Here is a 22838-nt window from a genome sequence, read left to right as displayed (position 1 = left end):
GGGGTGGAGGGAAATTGTTTGCATATTCTAGAAATTAATAAAGAAACTAAGGTGAAAGATATTCAGAGATGTATGAATAAACCTTTTCAGTAAATGCAATTCACAGGTTTATACTTGTTTGGAAGTATTTCACCACAAATAGCTGGTAAATAGTCCATTACAGGAATTTTTCATCATGAATAACCATTAAATGAATTTGTATCACACAGTAATTATAGCTGTCATGCTGACCCTTTGATTCAAAATTATTTTTTAAAGTATATGCCAGTATTTTTAACCTGAAGAGCAGGTAACTATCTTAAAGAGATTCTTAATGGTAAAAAAAAATTCTGAGCTGTAGAAAACCAGTACCAGCCAATGCTCCTTTAATAGTTTAAGTCTTCCCTCAGATAACCTTTTATAATTTCCTTGATGCTTAAGAAAAAATGCCTTTTTTTAAAAAGGCTCAAACTATTCAAGAAGTTTATTTGAATACTAAATGTCTGCGAAACATTAAGCATTTGCAACGCTACTCCTGCTATGAGCCAGTATGTTTTAGAAGTAAAAACTGTAGCTGAAAATTCAGGAAAAACATCCATTTTCTGTGATTATGTAACATTTGACCAGACAATTTCTGATTTGTTTGTTTGGTGCTTTAAGTACAGCCACTGTGTTATGCTGACAGCTGTACAAAATGAAAGAGAAACTTGCACTTTAACCCGTAGTATTGAGATTGTGAACAGCTACAAATGCAGCATTTGCATCTTCCATGCCATCCCAAGTTGAATTCAGAACCACCTAAACCCAAAGCAGCAGCTAGTTTAAAAAAAGAAAACATAAGTCAAATGATAAAGCTACATAGTTTAGTACATTAAAACAAAACCAAGGACAATGGTATTTGTATAAGTTTCCAAAAATATACAGATGGGAAGGGGAATAATCACTGTACACAACTCTGAGGTGGTTAAAGTGACCAGAGAGACTGAACAGTGCAAGACATGCTTTTCCAGTTACAAGCTCAAAACAGAAGTGCAAAAGAAATTAAAGCTTTGTCTGAAGTTATTTACCTTTTAGGATAAGGAAAGCTTAGAATATTGTCATCAGTGTTACAGAGAAATTTCCACCTCAACCCCAACACAGACACACAAAATAGTTTCAGTTTTCCCACAAAACAGCATTTCACTCAAATGTTGTCCCCCAAGCTTGGTGAGTGTAGGGACAATTTGTCTGATCCGTGTTAGACGTTGGCCTGTGAACCAAGTGAAGGCCTCTTCTCAGCTCTCCAGCTTTGGCCAACAACACCTGCCTTACAGGCAGGGTTCAAACTCTCCTGCCACTCACCTCCTAACACCACCTCACTGTAAAACAGCAGCTGTGCTGAAAGCAGATGCTAAGTTATGGCTGAGGAACAAAGAAATTGCTTTACAGGTCTCTGTGCTCTCTCCCAGAGTCTGGAACAATTTCAGGCAAGTGCTTTTGGCAGGTTGACTAAGCTGTACATGCATCTATCCATGCAAATGTAAAATATGGCTCCCAAGACCTAGAACCAGAGTGTGTGCATGTGAAGACTGGATAGAAGGCCCTTCCTTGTAAGTTTACAAAAATATATAGCCAATACTGTAGCTTAAGAAGTCAGTTTTACTCGTTACAGAGAACCCCAAAAAGTATTAACTACTTTTCAGACATTCCAGACAAGGTCACTTGTAACAAAAAAGGTCAAGTTCTCAAAAACAAGATTTTAAAAGTGGATCTTTCCTTCAAGTGAACAGGACATCTGTTTTTACGCTTAACTTTTTAGTCAGTTAAGACAATTTATTTAAGATTTTTTGCGAACATATGCATAAACACAAATAACTTTACTTTAAACACGTTTGCACAGGAAAAAAAAAAAGGTTAACCCTTCAAAACATAACAGAGCAGGTCTGGTTAGTATGTAACTATTGCAAATATTAAAGATTCTGTGCATTAGGCCCACCCATAGAGAAAGCAGGGGAAAAGTCAATGAAAGAAAATAACTGTTCAAGTCTAAGAGGTGTTTTGAAGAGCCAGCAGCTAAGTGACACCATGAAGCTGGTCGCAGTATCCAAACAAGCAGACCTGCTTGGGCTACTAGAGCAGTGTATCCTCCTGAAGGTGTCATTTACTCCCAAGTTATTTTCTGTTTCGAAGGCGCTTCGATTTCCTAGGACAGTCTGTGGAATCCACCGCCTTCCTCCGTTTTCTAGGAGACTGTTCATTTGAGCCGGAACCTGAGGAATTTCCTACTGTGCTCTCCATCACCTCTCGCAGCTTGCGCTCAAGCTCAGCCAACCGGGCGTTCTGTTCACCTATGATTTGGGTTTGCTCAAGCAGTTTCTGATCTTGATCCTGGAGCTGTTTCTGTTGCTCCTGCACTTTGATGCGGAGCTCGGAGATCTCCCGCTTTAGCGCTGTCAAGCCCGTGCCGTTCGCTTTGACTTGCTGCTGGAGTTTGGTGACCTCCTGCCTGGAAGGGCTCTGCTTGGAGAACAGCTGCATTGTTGTCAGTGCTGCAGAAGGCCCTGGAACTTCAGAGAGAAGTATGATTAGTCCTCTAAAACTTCCATGGTAAAAACTGTGTCCCAGTTTTCACATTTTGCTTGTCCCTACTCCCCAAACATGAATCTGGACACCGGTTGCAAGTTATATGAACATGTAAACAGCTTTACAGTCATTTAAGTGTCTAAGAAGAATGTGTGGTAATCTCAGAGCACAATTTAATTTAAAATACTTATAGCTTTTTCAGCTCATCATTCATTTCCTGTATATAAGCCCCCCTCCTTTTGCTGTATCAAAAATTGCATAGAGATATTGTCCTGTAGACTTATTGTCACAGACGTTAAGTCAAAAACCCACAACACATCTACTTAATACAGAATAGTTAGAGTAAATAAATATCTTTCATTACAGCAGCAAAAATCTGCTGTCTTAGTTGCAGGCAGCTAAAGTTCCAAAATTTTCTGATTTGGGGCTTAACAAGATATTTCAGTGTAACTTACATTTTAGAAGAAAAGAATTTACTTCCCATGCTTCTTTAGAATCACTCTTCCTAAGTACTAAAGCCATACTGGAATCTGAGCTTGGAACTGTTGATTCTAATAAAGTTCCTGCAAATCAAGGAGACTAACAGCTACTGTATAATTTCTTTCACTTCTTCTGCCATAAAAGACATCTATCACTTTTTCTGATATTTTACTCTTCAAGCAATGCTGGGCAAGTAAGATGCATCTTTTAAGTGCTACGCAGACAGAACAGTCAGGAACAGCCTAGAACAGTCATCCTCCTTTTCCTCCTCTCTTTTGTCAGTTAGGATGCCAGCACAGCTACCATCACATGGCATTAAGGGGTTGCCATTGGAGATGTTATGCTCCTCTCTCAACATGAGACAGGCATTTTTCTACACCTTAAAGCCTTGGCCTTGAAAAGCCAATTGACCTCAACTATGCTTTTGGGCAATACTTCCTCACCCAAGAGGCTCAATATATATTAACATATATATTTGACATATATAATAAAAAAAAATTAAACCATATATAATTTAAAAAATGAACGTATAATTAACAAGATATAATTAACAGCTGGTCTACACATGGCTAAAAGGGTAGAGAGGATATACAAGAAAGAGCAAGCATCTCCTGCAGTTAGACCTATTTTTTTTTTAAGATGTAATTATTTTTTTTTTTTAATTTTTATTAAGTTATTCTTTTAGGGAGCTAATTTCACAGTTTCTGAAGTGTGAAGATGTCCTGTGCAGGGAAAATGCTACGTTTTTACCAGCCTTTTGCCTTTGGCCATCCAGGCAACTACCTTAGACTTTGGTTCATGAAAGTTCTGGAAAGTCTGAAAGATTATATGAAGGACCAGTTTAATTGCTTACTTACAGACTGTTATTTTAATTATTGTCTTTTCGCTACTACCTGTAAGTATTTTGCTTGTTAGTGTATACAGTAGTGCCCCAAGAAAGTAAAAAAGTACATACAAGTATGTTCTAGCTCTCTATGTACTACAACAGCTTAGGCAAAATCATTTGCTGATTGTCCTAAAAATAAAAGGCATCGAGTTGTTGTTTCATGTGCCAAATTTCAACCAAATGCAATGATAAAGTCTCATTCATTGGTGGCACAAAAGCGTTTGTTTAAGGAATACACACTATGCATAATTCTAACATACATTGAAGTGACTGTTCTTTCGGTAGTACAAAGGCTCCTTAAATTTCAAAGCAAATGAATTTCAATTAGCATTCTTAAGAAACAAGTATCATCAATATTTATGTAATACAGCTCATATTTAAGGGAGGTAGCTTTAAAAACATACAGTGCTGTGAATTTTTACAGAAAAACTAAATAAAACTTAACTATATGTTGGAATTAATACCTGGGGCAGTTCCTATCAGACGTCCCGATACATCTGACCCAGGCATCTTTCTTTTCAGTATTGGAACAATCTTCTCATCAAAATATTCCATAGCCATGGAGGAAATGTCCCTTAGTTCTTGAAGAACTTCATGAGCTCTCTGAGGAGCTCTTGTAGAGTTTACATATCTTAACACTCGATAAATTTCATCTATTACCTAAAACATTTAAGAATAATTAGGATTTTCTGATAAAGGCAAGATTATTTCAGTTCATTCTAAAAATTCTGGCATATTCAGGGGCTTTTATCACATAACAGTTGCATACCACTGTGTGCTTTAGTTCTAGATCAGCTTTTTGAAATGAAGTGTTGTTCATGATATATCAGAGAAGCTATTCACTTACTCTATCACAACAGCTCTCTTCAAACTCATGAAATAATGCTTGTTATGCAAAATTTTGTTTTACTGTAGCCATACTTGACTTCTAAGTTACATAATCTATACTCAGCAGAGCATAATAATTTTCTTATAGAGAATCTGAAGCAAGATACTCTAAGCCCCAATGCAGAGCAGCCACTACCCCAGCTACTTATGAAACACATAATTGAAGTAGGAAAAATTACCATTATGTCAGTCTGAAGAGCTGTAAATATTTACCTGAGTCCACTTGCATACACCCAAAATAGTGCAAATTCAGATTAAGTCCAAAAGACATTAATTTAGAAAACATCAATCCACTACTGACAGAAAACATAACTCCCTTAACAGGTTTGGCAAACAAGCCCTTCGGTTAAGAGAGATACAGAGAGATGAAAGGTGTGTCACTAATCTATGAATTACAGTCTGAGACACGTCAAGATAGGAGTGCTGGTCTCTCAGCCAAAACTACACAGGTATTTCTCACAGGATTACGAATGGCTGAAGAGTTTCCTGAAGAACACAGATCATAAGAGCTGTGTTTTGATAAAGGAAGCTTAGCTAAAAAGTTGCAAAAGCTAGATAAGACTAAAGTTTCTTACCAAGCAACAAACTTACAAAAGACTTCCCTAATTTCACCCACATTATATCCTGTTAACAACAACATCCTCAATATAAAACCTGCAGCAGGACTCTGCTATCACCAGGAACACTCACAGAATGCCAAACCTCAAATCAGGGTTTGCATATTCTAACACTAATTCAACTCCTGGCACTTCTGTGGCAAAACTTCTTGAGGGAAGCAATGCAGGTGTGACAGAAACCACAGACTGTAAGTGAATACAGCCTTGAATCTGATTGACCAAAATATTATTCTCTGGTGAACTGGTAACTGTGCCTAGAGAGCAGCAGCTTTAGCAAATTCATACACTAAGTAAATAATTAAAAAAAAAAATCCAGACTTTTTAGCAGTTCTATCGAAATACAATCAAGGTCCTTACTAGTCAGTGCCCATAAGGAAAATGGCTGGCAAGCTCACTTGCCCAACTGCTGCACACCCCAGGTCTAGACTGAGTAATGCCTTTCCATCTACTCTTCAAAATAGTATGGCAACATTTCTTTTAAGTATTTAATTTACTAGGTGAGTTTCAAGGACTTAAGTTCACTTGACTTTGTTATATTAATTTTTTAAAAATATATGGTATATATAAAAATACAATGCAAAGTCAAATAAGAATATATTACACTATAGTTATTTAATTTAAAATGAATTAAATATCAAGTCAACAATAGTGTACAGAAAAAGTTACCTCTTCAAGACAAAAATACATTACATTCCCACAGCCTATCCTACCACACTGAGCGCAAAAACACCTGCATGCTGCCCCCAAATCCAACAGATAACTTTTCCATTCACCCCCATGCAATTCAGTTATCTGCTCATGAAAATGTAGTAACAACATATCCAAACCTTACATGGAAAAATCAATGAACAGAGCACCAGGCTGATGGTCACTTGATTTCGTTTCATTCCTGAGCAGTACTAGTCTTCCTCTGACCAGGATTTCATCAATTGGCCCGTGCACTGTTGTTTTCACAGCTTAATAAACAGTGGGATCTCCAATCTACATCTCTCTTGCATAATTCATATTTAATGCTGGGGTAGTGCGCACCAGATGATGTATATTTAATGCAGGGGTACTGAACATCAGAACTGTTCAGTAATATTCACATTTAACACACTTTACATTTGAAACTAATTCCACCTACTGTACAAAAATACACCACCCACTGTAATACAGAACAGTGTTTCCAGACACCAGATATCTTTATTCAATTAATCTGAGGTCCTCAAACCCTTAAGAAATGTGCACAAAATATTCCTGATTGAGTGCTTAGTGCCATACACTGTCTAAATTACTACATCTCCTGATAGCCTGGATCACGTGATTTTCCTAAAAGGTTGTAGAGGATGTATATGCCATAAGTCAAGCATCAGAATTAAGAGAGAAACTAAGGGCAAATAGAGATCAAATTTAAAATAATTAATATATTATCTGGTTCATTCATTTCAGGCTGCCTGGTAAAACAGAGTATTGGCTTGTACATTTGTTTGCAAGTATCTGAAACACAGTTTTTACGTATATATACACACAAAATATATTAATTCGCCTCAGCTGTGCCAGGTTAAGTTACACAATCTTATTTGTTAAACACAGATACACATTCACATAACGTAGTCTACATTTTACCTTTCCGGGTATGAAGCAACAGAGATTGGAATCCACATACTTCATGAAAGTCATATTCAACAGAGAGAGTCTTGTTTCCACAGCAGCAAGGATGTCTGCGTGGCGAGCTAGTGAGTGATTTCTTCTTTCTGACTCCCGTCTAAAAGACAGACCATAAGGTGACACTGATTTAACAAGGAGTCAACAAAAATCCAACTGTAACATTGCTCAAGTTAATCTCACCCTTAAAGTGCTCTGAGGTTTGAAATTGTAACCACTAACATTTGTCTTCATGGAAGTAAGAGATACAGATTGAGAACCAGATAGTAATAGCATACTTCACTTTCTTAGACAAAATTTGTTCTCTAAATAATTTCTACATCTTATGTGATCCATAAAGTTTTTATGTAAATTAGGACTATTTAAGAACAAGCTTTCAGTACTAACTAGCAGTAAACACTGAATCAGTGTGAATATTTTTATCCTCCCCCATTCCTATGGTCAGCACTTCAATGCAATTGACACAATAAATGCAATATATTAGTAGTGCTTGCTACAAATTTTAGGTTGAGATATAAGCTCTTTTGACAAAGGATCTCTGTGGTAAGTAGCGTTTAGTTTCTTCACTCTGGGAAATCTCATAGGACACAGCAGCACCTGTACTTATTCACTGGAAAGAGGAAGAAATACATTGCTTCAGTGAGAAACTAGCTCCCAAAAATGCTCACACGTCAAACCCCTCTTCCTTCCCCCTGTTTAATCCTTGTCACTGCTTTTCTTTAAAGCAGTCTTTGATAAATCATGAGTGAAGGCAGTTGGTCATGAAAAGGAATGGCATTTATTCATTCCTAGGAGTCCTTGCTTGACTTGCCAGAAGAGCTGAGTAATACAGAACACACTCTACTTGAAATGTCAGAGACACTTTCCACACCATTATTCTGTAATTAAATTTTAGGCTCAAAGTGCTTTTGGAAAAAAAACAAATTAAAACCAAATGACTCAAATTTTCAAGATATATAAATGGAATTAGCCATTAAAAAATTCCTTTTCAATAGTCTGCTTAAAAGAATCTAACACATTTAAATTGAATTACAATTTTAACTCATACATACCTTGGAAGTTGAGCTTTAACTTGCTTTTGACACAAGTTGTGGTATCTTTCCACTTTCAGAAATCCCTGATTTAGCATTCTCTGGCAAACCAGGTCCATTCGCTTACAAACCTGGATTTAAGTAAAAAGAAATCTTAAGGCTCAATTAAGGCTATAAGTCACTTTTACCATTACCTTATCCATACTTGCTGGGTAGTAAAAGACTCTCTTATTGTTTTTTGCTCCATTTCAATGAGCAAAAACTGCAGCTGAGATTAAGGCCTCACCATCTCCAACAATGGTCATGCTACTCCAAAAAGGAGCAGCTATGTTCACAAATTAATCTCCTGATATTGCCTAACGAGAGACAGTAGGCTGAATGCCACCCATATATAAGCAGATACAATTTCCTCTGGTTTTGATGGAAGTTTGAAAATGCCTGTGTCTGGCTTTTAGCTTGGTCACCAGAGTGATTCTCGTAGATCAAGTTAGGATTTTGTAGTTTCAAAAAAGAAGCCTTTAAAGCCAAGAAATCGTGAGGGTTTTCTGCCAGTGTTTAAAGCTTATGTTTAGAAGTCAGCTACAATTAAATGTAAAAACATATGCAACAGAGTACACATGAAGCGAGATTCCTTTTTATATAAAAAAGTATTTTCTTCTCCATTTAACAGACCAATAGTCTCTTTCCCCTGTCTCCTCCAGAGATTTAGAGAGAAAGGACATTAACAGCTGCAGAAGATATAATAAACTGCTAAAGTTAAACAAAGTTACCAGTTACAGGACAAAGCCAACTCGTACAAAAGTTTAAAGCCACTGCAATTCAGTTCTGCAGACAAGAGCTAACTGTCTTAGAAACTGTTTGGGGTGGTTTTTTTAAGTACTAAAGTGCACAATTTCCACTTTGACCCCGCATTCCAATGAATTAGCTTCTTTTTTTTTTAAAAATAAACACTCCTTTCCCTCATACACTTCATCTCATAACTTTCAAGTCTATGTAAGTTTATATCTTGAGGAAGAAGATTCTCACTTCTTCCAGAAAAGCCTGCCATTACTTTCTGTTTATATAAAAGGCACTACACAAAGAAGTTCTGCTTTCTGAGTCTTCCTCTAGTCAGCTAGTTTAAGTTCTGTGAGAACTATTTTCAAACAGATCTGTATTAACAAACCATTAAGCAAATACTGTGGATCTGTCTGTGTTTCTTTTTATTAGATCTTTCTTGTTAACAGTCAAAGGAGAAAGATCAGACAAGCAAACTACAGAGGCACAGTCTCAGCACACTCTGCCCCACATTCACTGATCCAGTTAAGTCATCTCCTGTGTATAAGGAATAATGCTGGCCCTTCAACTACAGCAAGGAGGAAACTCGCAGGTTTTTTCCTGAGCTGTATTAGGAGTGCACAGATCTGATACCGTTTTTGAGCACAAGGCTTTACAGCTTTCTTGTAGTTCTAATGCTACCAAATCCCTGAACTAGGCGCTAGTAGTACCTGCACTAGGGCTACGTCAGCTCTGGAGTTACTCGGCACAAGGGAAAAACAACCCCGGAGACACGATCGGCTACGGATTCGGAGGAAGCAGGGAGCGATTTTAACCATGTGCACACTGACATCTGGTGGCAGAAAGGACCTTCCAGCGTGCTGACCCTCCCACAGCCAAGGCACTCGCAATGGGTAACAGGAACCGTGCTGGATTTTTTTAATCTTACTCATTTGCTGACGCTACACAGCATGAAGAACTATTTGCTCCAGTTTCTCGACATAACCCGTATTTATGCCAATAACCACGCCTAGAACCCAAACGCCAAACAGATAACAAGTACCACCAGGAACAAAAAGTGTTTGTTTGCAACTTATTTTACCAATCAGCTCAATTCTCAGATGGTTCACCATGTAAACTGTGTGGCATCTGTATTTATAGGAACAATATACCTCTTCTAGACTGCACAGTCAGCAGTCATATGCAAAGTAGCATCATTACACTTTTAAATATCCATATTAGTCCAAGACGGTTTGATACTCACTATTCAATGGACTGTAAGAAAGTAAAATGTTAAATTTCCTCATACTTGTATTTGCAAATTTTGGTGAATATTTTTTTATTCAAGTCAGGGAGCTGGAAAACCCTGAGTTTCCTCAAATGTCCAGTCCAACCAGCCCCTACGTTCAAATTTCAGGGCTAGAAAGATATTCTAAGTCCATGTGAAAAGCAGGATGAGAGGCTGCTTCTTCACATGCTGACTTATATGCAATAACAACTTTCTATGATCCTATGAACTAATTTTCCAATTCATTAGTAAACAAACTAATACAATCTACTAGCTGCTGTTTCCTCAAGCATGTCTTATTTCTTCCAAGTTTCACTACCAGACGATCAACTCCAAAACAGATATAAAACATCCTAAAGTATTTGGAATCACTATACATTCTTCTTCTTAGGAATTACACAGACACCACACTTCATAACATGCCTTTCTGGGGTAAAGTAAGTGGCAAAACGTTGATGACTTCAGCAAGAATCTTTAAAATAGAAATGCCTGTAAATACAGATGGACTCGAACTGGGAACACTAAAGCCATGCTGTCCAAAGGCTATCAGTCCTTATTTGTGCTGTGCAGAAGACAAACACACAAGTTTTCTGCAGAACCTAAGTCACTTCTGACGTGTCAGAATCCAAGATAACCTTCTCCTCAGAGTGTGCGTGGAAGGAGGCTGTGGATTGCTTGGTTCTAATCACAACTGCTATAGTCATAACCTGAACGGAAGTGCCTTTCCAGGCTCAGACATGTGACTGCAAAAGAAACCGGAATATAAGAATTTCATTATTATCCCACTGAGGTAAACATTTCAAAGCTTCTGTTAGTCACTAAAAATATCCCCTTAGAAGGAGCCTTCAAAAGCTGGAAAATAGCTAGTTTCCATATCAGCATGCACACTAGGCTGCAGCTTGTCCAGAACATTACAGCTTCAGACATAAGCATCTTTTGGGTTTTCTGTGTTTCTGTCACGATGACTATCAGAGAAAGTAAATGAAGTAAATACTCAAAAGGGCTGAAAGCAAAATAATGCTGCTTTCCCTCTCATTCACTTTATCTGAACAAAATTTTTAGAGCTCAAGATTTACATAATATCAGACAAGACTGCACGCTGAATACCTATTGTTTAGTCTCTGTTACTTTAGATCTACTTCACTGTTTAACCAGTAGGTGCTTCATTTATGCTTTCAAATGCAGTAATACCAGGAACAGCAAAAAGCATTATGCTCAGGAAAGCAAATGCTTCTTTGCACAATGAGGGGCCCAGGGTCCTGCCTTGCCTGATGGCAATCATCACAAGCAGGAAATGTTCTTTACCTCATCCTTTGCTGACAGAAAAAGACTTCTGGATCTTAAGCCTGAGATTATGCTCTATATAAACAATGTACATTCCTATCTCCATTTTAATCTGAAAACGTGCTGGTGTTCCACCCAGGCAACTCCTTAGTCTGTCATCTTGTACACACTCTAGATCCAACACCAGTTCAATTTAAGGAATTTATTTTTGTTTATGGATCAGTGAGCTAAGGTGATCCAAAGTAAGATATCAGGACATCCATTTGCTTCAATGTTGCGATCCAGAGAATGCATCAGAGTGACTAGTTTAGGGAATCCACATTTTGTTTGGTCAATTGATGCCCTAGATAATATCTTCCTGCCTTCCTCAAGATGTTTTATCCCATGGGATGCCACATTCTAAGAGATTAATGAAGCTGCTTTCAGGCACATTTTTATGCTTAGGCATGAGACCTAAGCAATTTATTCCCTGTCATTCAATTAATGTGGTCCTGCAATGTATTGTAGTATTGTAGCACAATACTACTTATTATAATATACACTCATTCATCTCAGATATGCAACTCAAGTCAGTTCTCATAGAAAAGAAAAATTTACTGTTTGCGTAAGACATCTTAGAGCAGGAATATACAAGTCTTTCCCAAGGCTACTTGTTGCCTTTAAAAATCAGAAAGTGATGAAATTTCATTATGAGTTTATGCCTAGACATTGTTATTTTTAAAGGCTACCTTAATTCTCTGTCCAACAACACCCAGAGCTGCATAAAACATTCAGTGCCTGCCTCTCAGTGAACTGCTAAAAGAAGACCTTCAGTTCTGAACATCCACCTGAAAGACCCAGCTGATTAAGCTTATGGGGTCAAAGCAGAAGAGCTTCGATTCTTTACTGCTGGTTGACAAAGAAAGGGTACTTTCTTCTCAGAAGAATGCTCATAGTGAATGCCTTCTGATGTGCTTAAGGGAACAGTAAGGAATTTGACGGAGATAAATTTTCTTGGCTGTCACTGACTCAAAAACTAAAAATAGGGAAAGACCAACTTAATAGTTTCCTTCATTTTATGCCCAGCATTGTTCTGTGTATGTTTCAGAGTTGACATTTCTCCAGTCTGATTTTGTGTATTTCTGAAAGGGGCAGCCATCTTCTGGAAAAGCAAGCTTGGAGGTGCTACATAAGGAAACGTAAAAGTGTTACATTTTATTTCCCAGGTACCATTGAGAGTTAAACACCTGGTTTAGTCCCTACACCATCACCCTTCCTATTCTCAGCTTCAGTGCCAACACAGCATTGCTTACAAACACTACCTTGGTGCTAGAGAAAGAGAAAGTCTTCTACTGACTGGTGAGAGCTGCCACAGGTACATTCATTTATAAAATGAGTGGGAAAGGTGCAGCCAAGGGCTGTGTCTGGCACTGCAATACAGACCATGAAACACTGAGTATACCCAAAAGGTATATGATGTACTTCCCTTAATTCAAACTGTAAGTACCACCTGAGATCCTGGGGGCTGTCCTGTGCAGGGCCAGGAGTAGGACTTGAATGATCCTTGTGGGTGCCTTTCAACTCAGGATATTCTACTCAAAGTACTACATCCCTTTTACAGACTCACCACCTACTCTCACAGAAGAAGCAGAAGACTTCAGTGGACTGACAGCATGCTCTAGAAATATTTAGAAACCGGTGTGCTTTGTACAGTGTGAATAAGAACAGATTTTCTGCTTGAAGAGCTTTTTAAAGTTACAGTCGGGATGCAACACTTGAGGTTGCTGATCCAGGACACAAGTAGTCTAATTTTCTGGAGAAATATGCTTGAAATATTAGCCAGTTTGGGGTAATCGAGTTCTTAAAATAGAAACAGTACAGTGTATGCACGTTTACTAAGGGTTACATAAGCTGTGCATTAACTCCCTCACTATTATTCCATTTACAACCTCGCAGGAGATTCAGCTTATCATAACATGACACAGTTTACATCAAGCTCCTTACGCGGGCAGTTAAATATTGATATACATTGATCTCATCACTGACAGCTGCACTTTTTTTGTCATTATCAAGATCAGAGGTAGAGGTAACGTATTTTATTAGATCTACCACAATGACTGCAAGAAGCAGGCAGCCTTTCAAACAGACAAGGGTTGGGGGTTTTTTACATCTTTTTTTGTCCTACATTTATTTCTAGATAGGTTTGGCTCTTGGAGCAGCAGGCTCATCATCTCCTACACTTCTTGGCTTAAGCTCCATAAGTAAAAATAAACACACCCATGAGACACAATAGACTACCCACCCCAAGCAGCCACGAGCAGAAATAAGCCTCCAGCAGCCCACTGTCTTCTCCCAGAGAACGAAAGGAATGAAAGAAGTAAGAGACGGTAACAGCCCTTTAGGAATGCGTGTATGGAGGCACACAGCGAGCCTGGAGAAGGGATCAAGCCCCATCCCACCCCACCCCACCCCACTCCCTTTCATCCAGCCCCTTCCCCGGCGGGGGCCGGCCGGTGCCGCCGACACCTCGGCACCTGCCGCTGTCCGGGCGGGCGGATCCCGGCGGCCCGACCCCGGTCCCGCAGGGGCGCTCCCCGCCCCCCGCCGCCCCTACCAGGCGCAGCTGGCTCGTCTCATCGTAGGACAGGAAGCTGAGGATGCTCTCGATGGCCACGATGGGCAGCCCCATGAGCGTGTTGCTCTGCGGCGGCGGCTCCATGGGCGCCAAGGCCTCCGCGGACTCCGGGAGGGGGGCCGGGGAGAGCCGCGCCGAGCCCGGGGCGCCGCCTTCGCCCTCCGACACGAGCCGCTCCTCCGGCGCCGCCATCTTGCAGCCCGTCCTTCCTCCGCGGGGGAGCGCGGGCCGCCCTCCTGTGACGTCCCTTCCGCAACCGCCGCCAACGGCCCCGCCCGCCATTCCAACCGGGAATGGGGGTGTTCGCCGGCGGCTGTTGGGCGCTAATTGGCCGGCGCGCGCGGCTCGTTCCACGGAAAGCCCGTTCCACGGCGCGTGCCAAGAGGACGGTGCCAGACTCTCTTCAGTTGTTCTCGGCGACAGGACGAAGAGCAAAGGACATAAACTAAAACACAAGAGGTTCCACCTCAACATGAGGAAGAATTTCCTTACGTTGAGGGTGGCAGAGCACTGGAGCAGGCTGCCCAGGGAGATCATGGAGTCTCTCTCTCTGGAAGCATTAAAAACACACCTGGATGCTTTCGTGTGTCACCTGCTCTAGGGGACCCTGCCTTGGCAGGAGGGTTGGACTGGATGATTTTCAGTGGTCCCTTTCAACCCTAATTGTTTCGTGATTTTCATCCTGGACCACCCTCTCCATGAGGAGCTTTTCTCTAATACCCAACCTGAACTTCCCCTGAGATGGCTTTACAGCATCCCATCGTCTCCTATGGTTGGAGAATGGAGAGATCATGATCTCCCTCTCCGTGCTCCCTCCTGAGGAAACTCTGTGAGAAGGGCCTCCCAAAACTCCATCATTGCTGCTGCCCAGGAGTCTGGCAGTGCTCACTCCGCTCTCTGGAAACAGCTCTGGCTGCACAGGCACAGTGGCCTCCCAGGAGAATGTGGGTGAATTACAGTGAGGCAGCTACAAGGTGGAAAAATACCTCTGTAGCGCCTACATGAGGTGCAACTTCATCTTTATTACAAATGTAATCCAGGTTTTTATATTTTACCTATAGATGAGTGAACACTCTGTTTTGTGTTTTGAGTCCTACCCCCCTTTCAGGAGGAGCCTCAGCAGCTGGGGTGGGCAGGGGGGGCTGCAGGTCAGCTTTTGGGGGTCAGAGCCAGCTGGGAAAAAACTCGGCTTGAAATCAGACATTATTGAGCAGGCGCAACACCCAGAATAAAGCAAACTCTGCTCCACTATTTGACTTTTATCCTGCATATTAGGGAGGTTTCTTTGGTCGAATTGCTGGGGCAGCAAAGGGATGGGACCAAGGGCTGTTTCTAGAGCATTTACTGGCGTTTCTGAGCACAGACAAACCATAGTTTCACAACCATTTTAGCCTAACAGAACTTGTGACAGCCACTGAAAAGGATGGTGCCAGCCTCCTCTCTGCCTTCAGCTGCTGCCGCTGCTTTGTTTCACATCAGCAGCGTTGGGCGTGTGCTTGACTGGGGAACTGGTGCTGCTGAAGACTGACTTGCCAAAGAAAATCAGCAGACGAATGCCAGAGGTGACTGTAGCAAAGCGTATGGGAAAATGCCATGCAATGTTTGGGGAGAATGGGGCCACTTGTAGTACCTGCACCAAGGTGGTACAGCTTAAAATAATACAGGACTAAAGGATTATCTGCCTGCTGCATCCCTGTTCTCTTTTTTTTTCTTTCAGTCATGCTGCTCCTCTTTGAAGTTTTATCTTAACCTATTTCTTTCATTTGCAACTCCCCCCTCTCCTCGGAAACCCATCTGCAACCTCTTTCTTAAAAAAAAAAAAAGGCAACGGGAAATGAATTAGCTTGGGAGCAGGGCACATGCAAGGGTAAGCCTTTATGTGTGTCATCCGAATGGCACTCCAAAAATGTGCACTGAAATTAATATTTCCTTTTTGGGAGCAGAACACTGTGTGCCTTGTACGGATCTGGAAGTGTTTTGCTCCCCGACCCCGCCCCTCAGCTCATCGATGCCGCTGTAAGATGATCCGGCTATCTTGCAACAAGGGTTTTATTCTTGAGCATGTTTTTCAGACCTGATCTCCTTTCACGTGCACAGTCAGCGGTTTAAAACACACTCAGGAGAATCCCTTATGAACTTGTGACTTGGCACATGAAGTTTGGTCTGGCAGTCCATTAATGCTTTAAAAGCAAGTGTTTTTTTCATCCTACCTAAGCATACATAATTTAAATTTTTTTTTAGAATGCTTTTTTGGTTTTCATATCATTTGAACAATGCAAGTTTTTAAGATATAGCTTTATGTTTAATAAATATAAGTTGTATGTTCTGCGTGTTTATTATATCACCAAGCAGAATAAATTGATAAAATGAACAATATATATTTTATACTAACTACAACTATATACATAGCTTAATAGTTAATAAGTCTACTTTAGTAAGTAGGCTAATTCTGCTGCCTCCCAGATTCTGGTTCATGTCTTTCCCCAGTGTATCCTGTGTCATTTTTCTGAGCATTAATTTGCAAAAACACAGTCCATATGCACTTTCACAAAATCCCATTGCAGACTCTCCAGTGGATGCACTTTTCAGGTATTTTGGGGTAGTGTGAAGCCAGACAACTTGATAATACTTCCTGAAAGGGATGAAATCAAGTTTTTTAGGCTCTATTGTATGTCATGTAACATGCAAACATTTTGTCAATATTTTAGAAGTCATGCAGGGTACATGCCTCATTTGTCTTATTTGGGTTGCCATTCATTTAGATTTCTGCAATGCTGGTAAGACCTTAAAAATCTTCAAATAGCCTCAGTTTTAAATTTACCATGTTAGAATTATAAGTATAGCTGGACTGAAATTTTTTTTAAATGTCTCAATAACTCACAAGATGGATGTTAAGAGAAATTTATTGTTTTGCTCCTTTTACATAAACATTCTTATAATATTTTTATTTGTGTTTGGGGGAATGAAATTTGAGTGTCTCTGTAGTTTGGACTGCATATATGAGGTTTAAAAGGAAGGCCGAGTGGACCAAGGACATCTGGTTTGCATTCTTTGTGGCAATATGCAAAATATTTTTTTATGTCACAAGTCTTTGTAAAATCTCATTATTTGGCTTAAAATTTGTCAGTGAAATTCTCAGATGTATCTATAATGAAAGATTCAACCTCTCAGCTTACTACAATCTTACAAGACCGTATGTGTTTTGTGCTCCAAAGTGATTCAAGTCTGGTCTGTTGAGGTCAGCAGGGACTGGGAAATTTTATTGCAAGTATGTAGAATATTTTGTCTGGGCTTTGTGAGGAAGTCAACAACCCAAGAACCGTGATGAAGAGGAAGGAGCCTGGCTCAAATACAAGTAAAGTTGTAACTATTTCTGAGAAAGCAGAAGAAACTCAGGGAAGGGGAGAAAGAGAGAGTGAGAAGCAGGAGCTTGCAAGCAGATATCTGGGCAAATAGGGTTGTGGGAAGAAATCTAGCAGCAGGGGTTGGAGGTGAGGGAGAGTGTGTAACTAGGTCAAGAACTGCCATGTTAATGAGGAATATTGGAGCAAAGAGGAGTAATGTGCTCAAAAACTGAGGGGAAGAGCAGAAGTTGGGTGGGAGGAGAACAGATTTGTTTTATTAAGTTAGTGTAATCAATAGAAAAATAGAAAAGGCAGTGGCAGCAGCAGTTTGCTCACTTTATGGATATTTGGGATTTTTTTGAAAGAAGTCTGGTCTATTCAAACAACTACATTTTCATTCAGCCTGCTGGACACTGAGGCAGAGTAAAGTCTTTCTTGCTCAAAGGTCTTTTTTTGACAGGCATTAAAAAATAAATGGAAAAAAGCCATATTTAGAGTTCCCTTTAGAATGTTTTTATTAAATGTAGGAGTGTAAATTTGAACAGAATAATCTTTTGCAGCTGAAACTTTTATTCCATTAATAGGTAAATTAATAAATATTGTTATGTGGCGTTAGCTTCAGATATCAATGTAATCCCAGTTTAATTAAATCAATATAAGTATTTAACTGGATCCTTTGCAGTTTAATCAGTTTTGGACCCGGAGTGCTACATGTTAAATAAAAAAGTTGTTGAGAAACTGACTCTAAAATCTACATCTACCTCTTAATTTACTTGTAATACTGTACATTTGGCTTCTGATAGGAATCATAAGCTGAAGCTGAGAGGCAGAAGAATATGATGCTCCACGAGAAATGGGAGGTAGAAGCAAAAGGAAAACAGGTAGAAGACAGGGTGAAAGAAATTACAACCTCTGTAGACTTTTCTGAACTAAAATTGTGGGGACTAGACTAATTTTGAGCAGCTTTTGTAGGCCTGGCACGTTGCACAGCCAAGCTTTCATTAAATATGTTTTCCTCTTAAATTTCAAGAAAATATTTAGCTAAAAGTATTTTCAAATCCAGAAGAAAATCGGGGTTTGTAGCTGTGTAATGTATTAATGAGGTAGACTGATGTACTTGGAGGACAAAAAGTGTAAGGGTTCAGACAAATCCCCTTTCTATTTTCTAGAAGTAAAAATACCTGAAAGACGACTGCAGAATCAGGTGCTGGATAGCATGTTATCTTGGTCATGTTTACACATCCTCACACAGATGTACTCAGAAGTAAGCTTGGTGAAAAAAATTACATAAACAAAAAGGAGGTTTTAATTGATTAAAATTTAATTACATCACTTTTGCAAATTCTCTGTATTATTCTCTTGCAGGATGTTCACAAGCCCTAGGATAGAGAGTCACTTTCCACCACTAAGAAGGGCTCAGTTTTGATGTAAGTTCCAAGGAATTCCTTGATTTTTATCTATTATCATGTATTTACTCTACAATAAAGATAATTCAGTGAAGACATCAATAATGTCTCTATGCCTCATCAGTTCATCTCAGTGAAACATCACTGACATGACAAACTACACCAATATTGTTGAGGTACAAGACGAAGAGGGCTCCCAAAGTGTCCACTGTTGCTTGTAGACTATTTACCCATGTCTGTCAGGGTTATCTAAAGCAGAGATTGATTTGCTGAGGCACAGCACTACAGCTCTGTGTGAGAAGGTGCAAAGAAAATAGATAAATTAACCAGGAGAACATGTTTACAAAGATGTGGTGTGCTCAGTCCTGCAGTCACTTTACAAAACAGAAATCGTGGGGGGTCTGATATTGAAATAATTTTCGTTTTTCTCACATCCTTCTGGTTTCATTCTCTCTTGACTGCAGAAGGACTGCTAGCATAAGCTGTCTGGCTTCTTGGCAGCTGAGCAATAGGGACAAGGCAACAGTAAAATGGCAGTATTAATTTAACTGTTCACATTCTCTGAACATCCATCTGGGACGGAGATTCAGTGTCACTCTGTGGCCAACCAGTGTCCTAAAGTTTCTGGTAAGGAATGGGATTTTGATCACAGTATTCCTGTTTGCAACAACTCAATATATTTGTGCTTAATGAGCATATTTTTCAGTTCCTTCCCTGTTCTTGCTCACTGCCCAGCTCCCTGACGGGGCTGGATGAGCGGCTGCAGGCAGATACAGCTTTCTCACATTGCTTAATTGCCTTAAACAGACGTTTTGTTACAGAGGGGCTCCTGTCAGGATCTGTGCTGAGACAAATTGACAGGAATCCAGAGTGTGTCTAGTGAATATAATTTAGTTATTGAGAAGAATGGCAGCTGTGTGTGATGCATACAAAACACTAATTTGTGCCAGCCTACATTTTGTTCAAAGATGCTGGGGACTAATGGAAGAGGAAGTTTGTTTCTCCTCTTTTTCAGACACAGTGCAGACTTGCTTTAGCTGACTAGTTGTTAAATTACCTGTGAGGCGAAAAAAGCCACACTGAATTTAAATTACATAGAAAAGAATTTCGAGTGAGGAAATTAGAATTTTCTTTGAGCAAGTAACTTGAGAAGTTGGAGAAGCTTTAGTTTACTGAAATTAATTCCTGGCTGATCTGGAACAAACAGAAGACTTTTGTTTACTGTGAGTCATGCTTGTGTAGAGTGATATTAGTGACACTTTCTGCTTTTATAGAATCATCCTTTGAAACTCTTTTTAATGATCTGCTTAAGAGCTGAATAGGTTGCAGCAAAATTGATGCAAATTTCTAAAGTATTTTCTCAGTGCTGCTGGTTTCCAAGTGCTGCTGGCTCTGTGCAATTATTAATTTACTGAGTAACATGATTGACTATGTACTTTGTGCAGTGGGTGCATGTGGGACTCTCACAACTTAGATAATGGGATTAGTTTACAGAGAGGATGAAAGTTAAGCAGGAAATAATTTTTAACTAACTTTAAAGTTACAGTCTGAACTTCTTGTCTCATGTAGTTGCTTAGATGTGTTTCCAGTTTATTACATATAAAGTGACCATGAAGTTTATGTTCACTTTGTGTAGTAGTAAGTGCTTTCACAAGGCAAGAGACTGGCTCTCATGCCTTTGAGTGAGGTAATTGTAACTCAGCTGTTCCTCCTGTTGTGAAAGTCTAGTTTTTGTTTGAGCTGTGGCATAGGAATGTGACAGAATATGATTATTTGTTTAGATTTTGAATCAATATAATCTCTGTGGGAATAAGGAAGTATATGTCACAATCAAAATGGACTTTGACAACAAAACATACTTTTCAACAAAACACAAACCATCCAAGTAGGGGCCTGATGGTGTTGTGCATTAAGTATGCACTGATGTGATAAGCTCCCTAAAGGGGATTACAGCTAAAGAGACTCATTTCAGTTGCCAGACACAGATGTTTTAGAGAGAAGTAGCTTGTCACCAGGAGGAAGGTGTGTCCCCTGTATCACTCCTCAATGTCCAAGGAAACCTTTACACTTAGAGAATTAGACTGATGCAAGTTGTGGCAAGCCACTGTTTCTTAATTTAAAATTTACACCTGCTAAATGCTTCTTGATGTACTGCTTTTAATGTGACATAGACCAAAGGGTTTTGCTTTGGAAGCAGCCACTGGGGTAACATGGGATGTCCTAGTTGATCTTGATAGCAGATTTCTTTAAAGAGTTCATAAATCTCATCTGCAGACTTTGGAACTTGGTCAAGCATGGAATGGGCTGCCCAGGGAAGTGGTGGAATCACCATCCCTGGGAGTGTGCTTAGGGACATGATTTAGTGGTGGACTTGGGTTAATGGCTGGATTTGATGGTATCAGAGGTTTTTTTCAGCCTTAATGATTCTATGAACTAGTGATGTGAACTCTTTTTTTTTTTTCCAGCTGGGAGATACATCAGTTGTTGTTGCATGTTTTCCCCAAAACTGTTTCTTCTGTAAGGTCTGTTTTTAATGTTTTTAAAACAAATTAAATAGTAAAAATGTGACATTAAATAGTGAAAATTAATCTAAAAACAACTAGAGGGCAGCTGGTGGATTAGCAGAATGGTACGAAGGTGCTGAAGGTGTAAAACCATCAGTTTTCTTTTCTATAGATACTTTTTCTCTTTGTGAGGAAGTTTGAAAGCACGGACTAGTCAAGGCCTTTGCTTTGAATCACTGTCTGGGAAAACCTTATCTTGAGCTGGAGACTAGCTATATAAATTAGGTGCCAGAAGTTCAACATGGCTGCAAAGAATCCAAACTTGTGATGCTACTGTGGCCCAGCCCGAAGAGTTTAGGTGAGTAATTCTCTTGGCATGTTCCTTTTTTTTTTTTTTTCCTCCACAGCAATCTCAATTCCAAAGCTTTCTCTTCTTCCTGAGCTCTTAAATTATATCCCCTTATGAATTAGAGCTCAAAAGTCTGACTTGGTGGAGTTTTAACAGTAGGTGGCAGTGGACTGCAAATCTAAACCAGCTGCCTTCCTGCTCCTCTAACGCTGATGCTGTTCTGTTGATTTCTGACAAACCCCTGAAATTACTGACTTAGAAACAGTCTAAAAATCATATTCATAATGTTTTTTCTAAAGAATTAAAGGGTTTATTAAAAACAACGAGCAAGTACAGGTTTGTTTGTTTGTTTGTTTGGGGTTTTTGGTGTTGTTTTTTTTTTTTTTTTTTTTTTTAATTTTTACATATTAGAGATGTTAGTTGATAATACCTCTAATTATGTCAGGACTGTAACAAGGGACTTTACTGGTCTGGAGGCAGTTTCAAGCAGTCTGGTAGAGCAGAAGATGTGAAATTACTGTTACAATTGCTTAGATACAGCGCTGAAGGAATTAACTGGAGTTTTTGGGTTGAGTAGTGTGCTGAGGGCATGAACTACAGCAGTGTGTTCCCAGCCCCCTCCCACTGATCCCATTGTATGACAAGACTAATGGCAAGAAAAGATGATGCTATTGATTTCTACTGGTTATCATTACCAGTTCTGCCTGTAATGTGTTTCTGATACTGCAAGTTTCTGTGGTTCAGGTCAAGTAGATCTCTCCTGGAAAGAAGAATCATTCTGCCACATATTTGTTTAGTGGTTTGGTGGCGTTTCTTCTCCTTTTCTTGGATATTTTTCAAGCCATTCCATGAGTATTAATTTCCCCTGAGCCCTTGCTGTGACTGCTTCTAGGGAACTGCATGTAGTCTTAGTCAACTGCAGCATGCTCTGCTCAGGCCGCCAAAAGTAGTGGGAACCAGGGAAGAGGTGCAGAGCTTCAGCTGTGCCATTGGCTCCAGATCCTGTGGATCTCTTCTTCTCTTCCTTTTTGTGATAGCTCCATGTATGCAGGACTGGGAACCGCTGCCCCTTGCCAATTCTCCTGTGTGTGACCCAGTTTTCTCCAACTGTTGACACGCTGGAGGTTGAACTCGCGGTCAGAAACCCTCACGTACTTCTGCCCACTGGGGGGGAACCACTGACTGCCTGCTCATAAACCTAAA

General features: G+C 39.8%; 1 protein-coding gene across 2 annotated transcripts; it reads right to left on the bottom strand.

Moving 5' to 3' along the window:
* Positions 1 to 828: 828 nt before the first annotated feature.
* Positions 829 to 14274, bottom strand: FBXO28 (F-box protein 28). Of its 2 annotated transcripts, XM_051783414.1 has the most exons (6): positions 14012 to 14274; positions 8112 to 8221; positions 7021 to 7159; positions 4372 to 4567; positions 2997 to 3104; positions 829 to 2525 (listed from the first exon to the last, which is right to left on the bottom strand). In XM_051783414.1, the coding sequence occupies exons 1-6, from the start codon at positions 14222 to 14224 to the stop codon at positions 2131 to 2133; spliced, it is 1161 nt and encodes a 386-aa protein (XP_051639374.1). In that variant the 5' UTR covers positions 14225 to 14274; the 3' UTR covers positions 829 to 2130. The 2 variants fall into 2 exon arrangements, with proteins under 2 accessions (XP_051639374.1, XP_051639375.1); XM_051783415.1 differs by lacking the exon at positions 2997 to 3104 and having other exon boundaries at positions 14012 to 14272.
* Positions 14275 to 22838: the final 8564 nt, after the last annotated feature.

This window comes from Manacus candei, unplaced genomic scaffold (assembly GCF_025592945.1).
Source record: "Manacus candei isolate 608988 ecotype Guabito, Panama unplaced genomic scaffold, ASM2559294v1 h1tg000017l, whole genome shotgun sequence".
In the NCBI taxonomy this organism is placed as follows: Eukaryota; Metazoa; Chordata; class Aves; order Passeriformes; family Pipridae; genus Manacus; species Manacus candei.
The sequence above is the reverse complement of the archived record's forward strand: the minus strand, read 5'-3'. Positions and strand labels throughout refer to the sequence as shown.

What these genes read in the sequence shown, in the direction of transcription:
- FBXO28 (XM_051783414.1), bottom strand. Translation starts at nt 14,224, where the DNA reads ATGGCGGCGCCGGAGGAGCGGCTCGTGTCGGAGGGCGAAGGCGGCGCC. An exon ending in GTTGCTTCATACCCGGAAAG is followed by an intron (nt 4,568 to 7,020) that starts GTAAAATGTAGA and finishes TAAATGTTTTAG; the next exon opens with GTAATAGATGAAATTTATCG. An exon ending in AAATTCTTTTCTTCTAAAAT is followed by an intron (nt 2,526 to 2,996) that starts GTAAGTTACACT and finishes TTCTCTCTGAAG; the next exon opens with TTCCAGGGCCTTCTGCAGCA.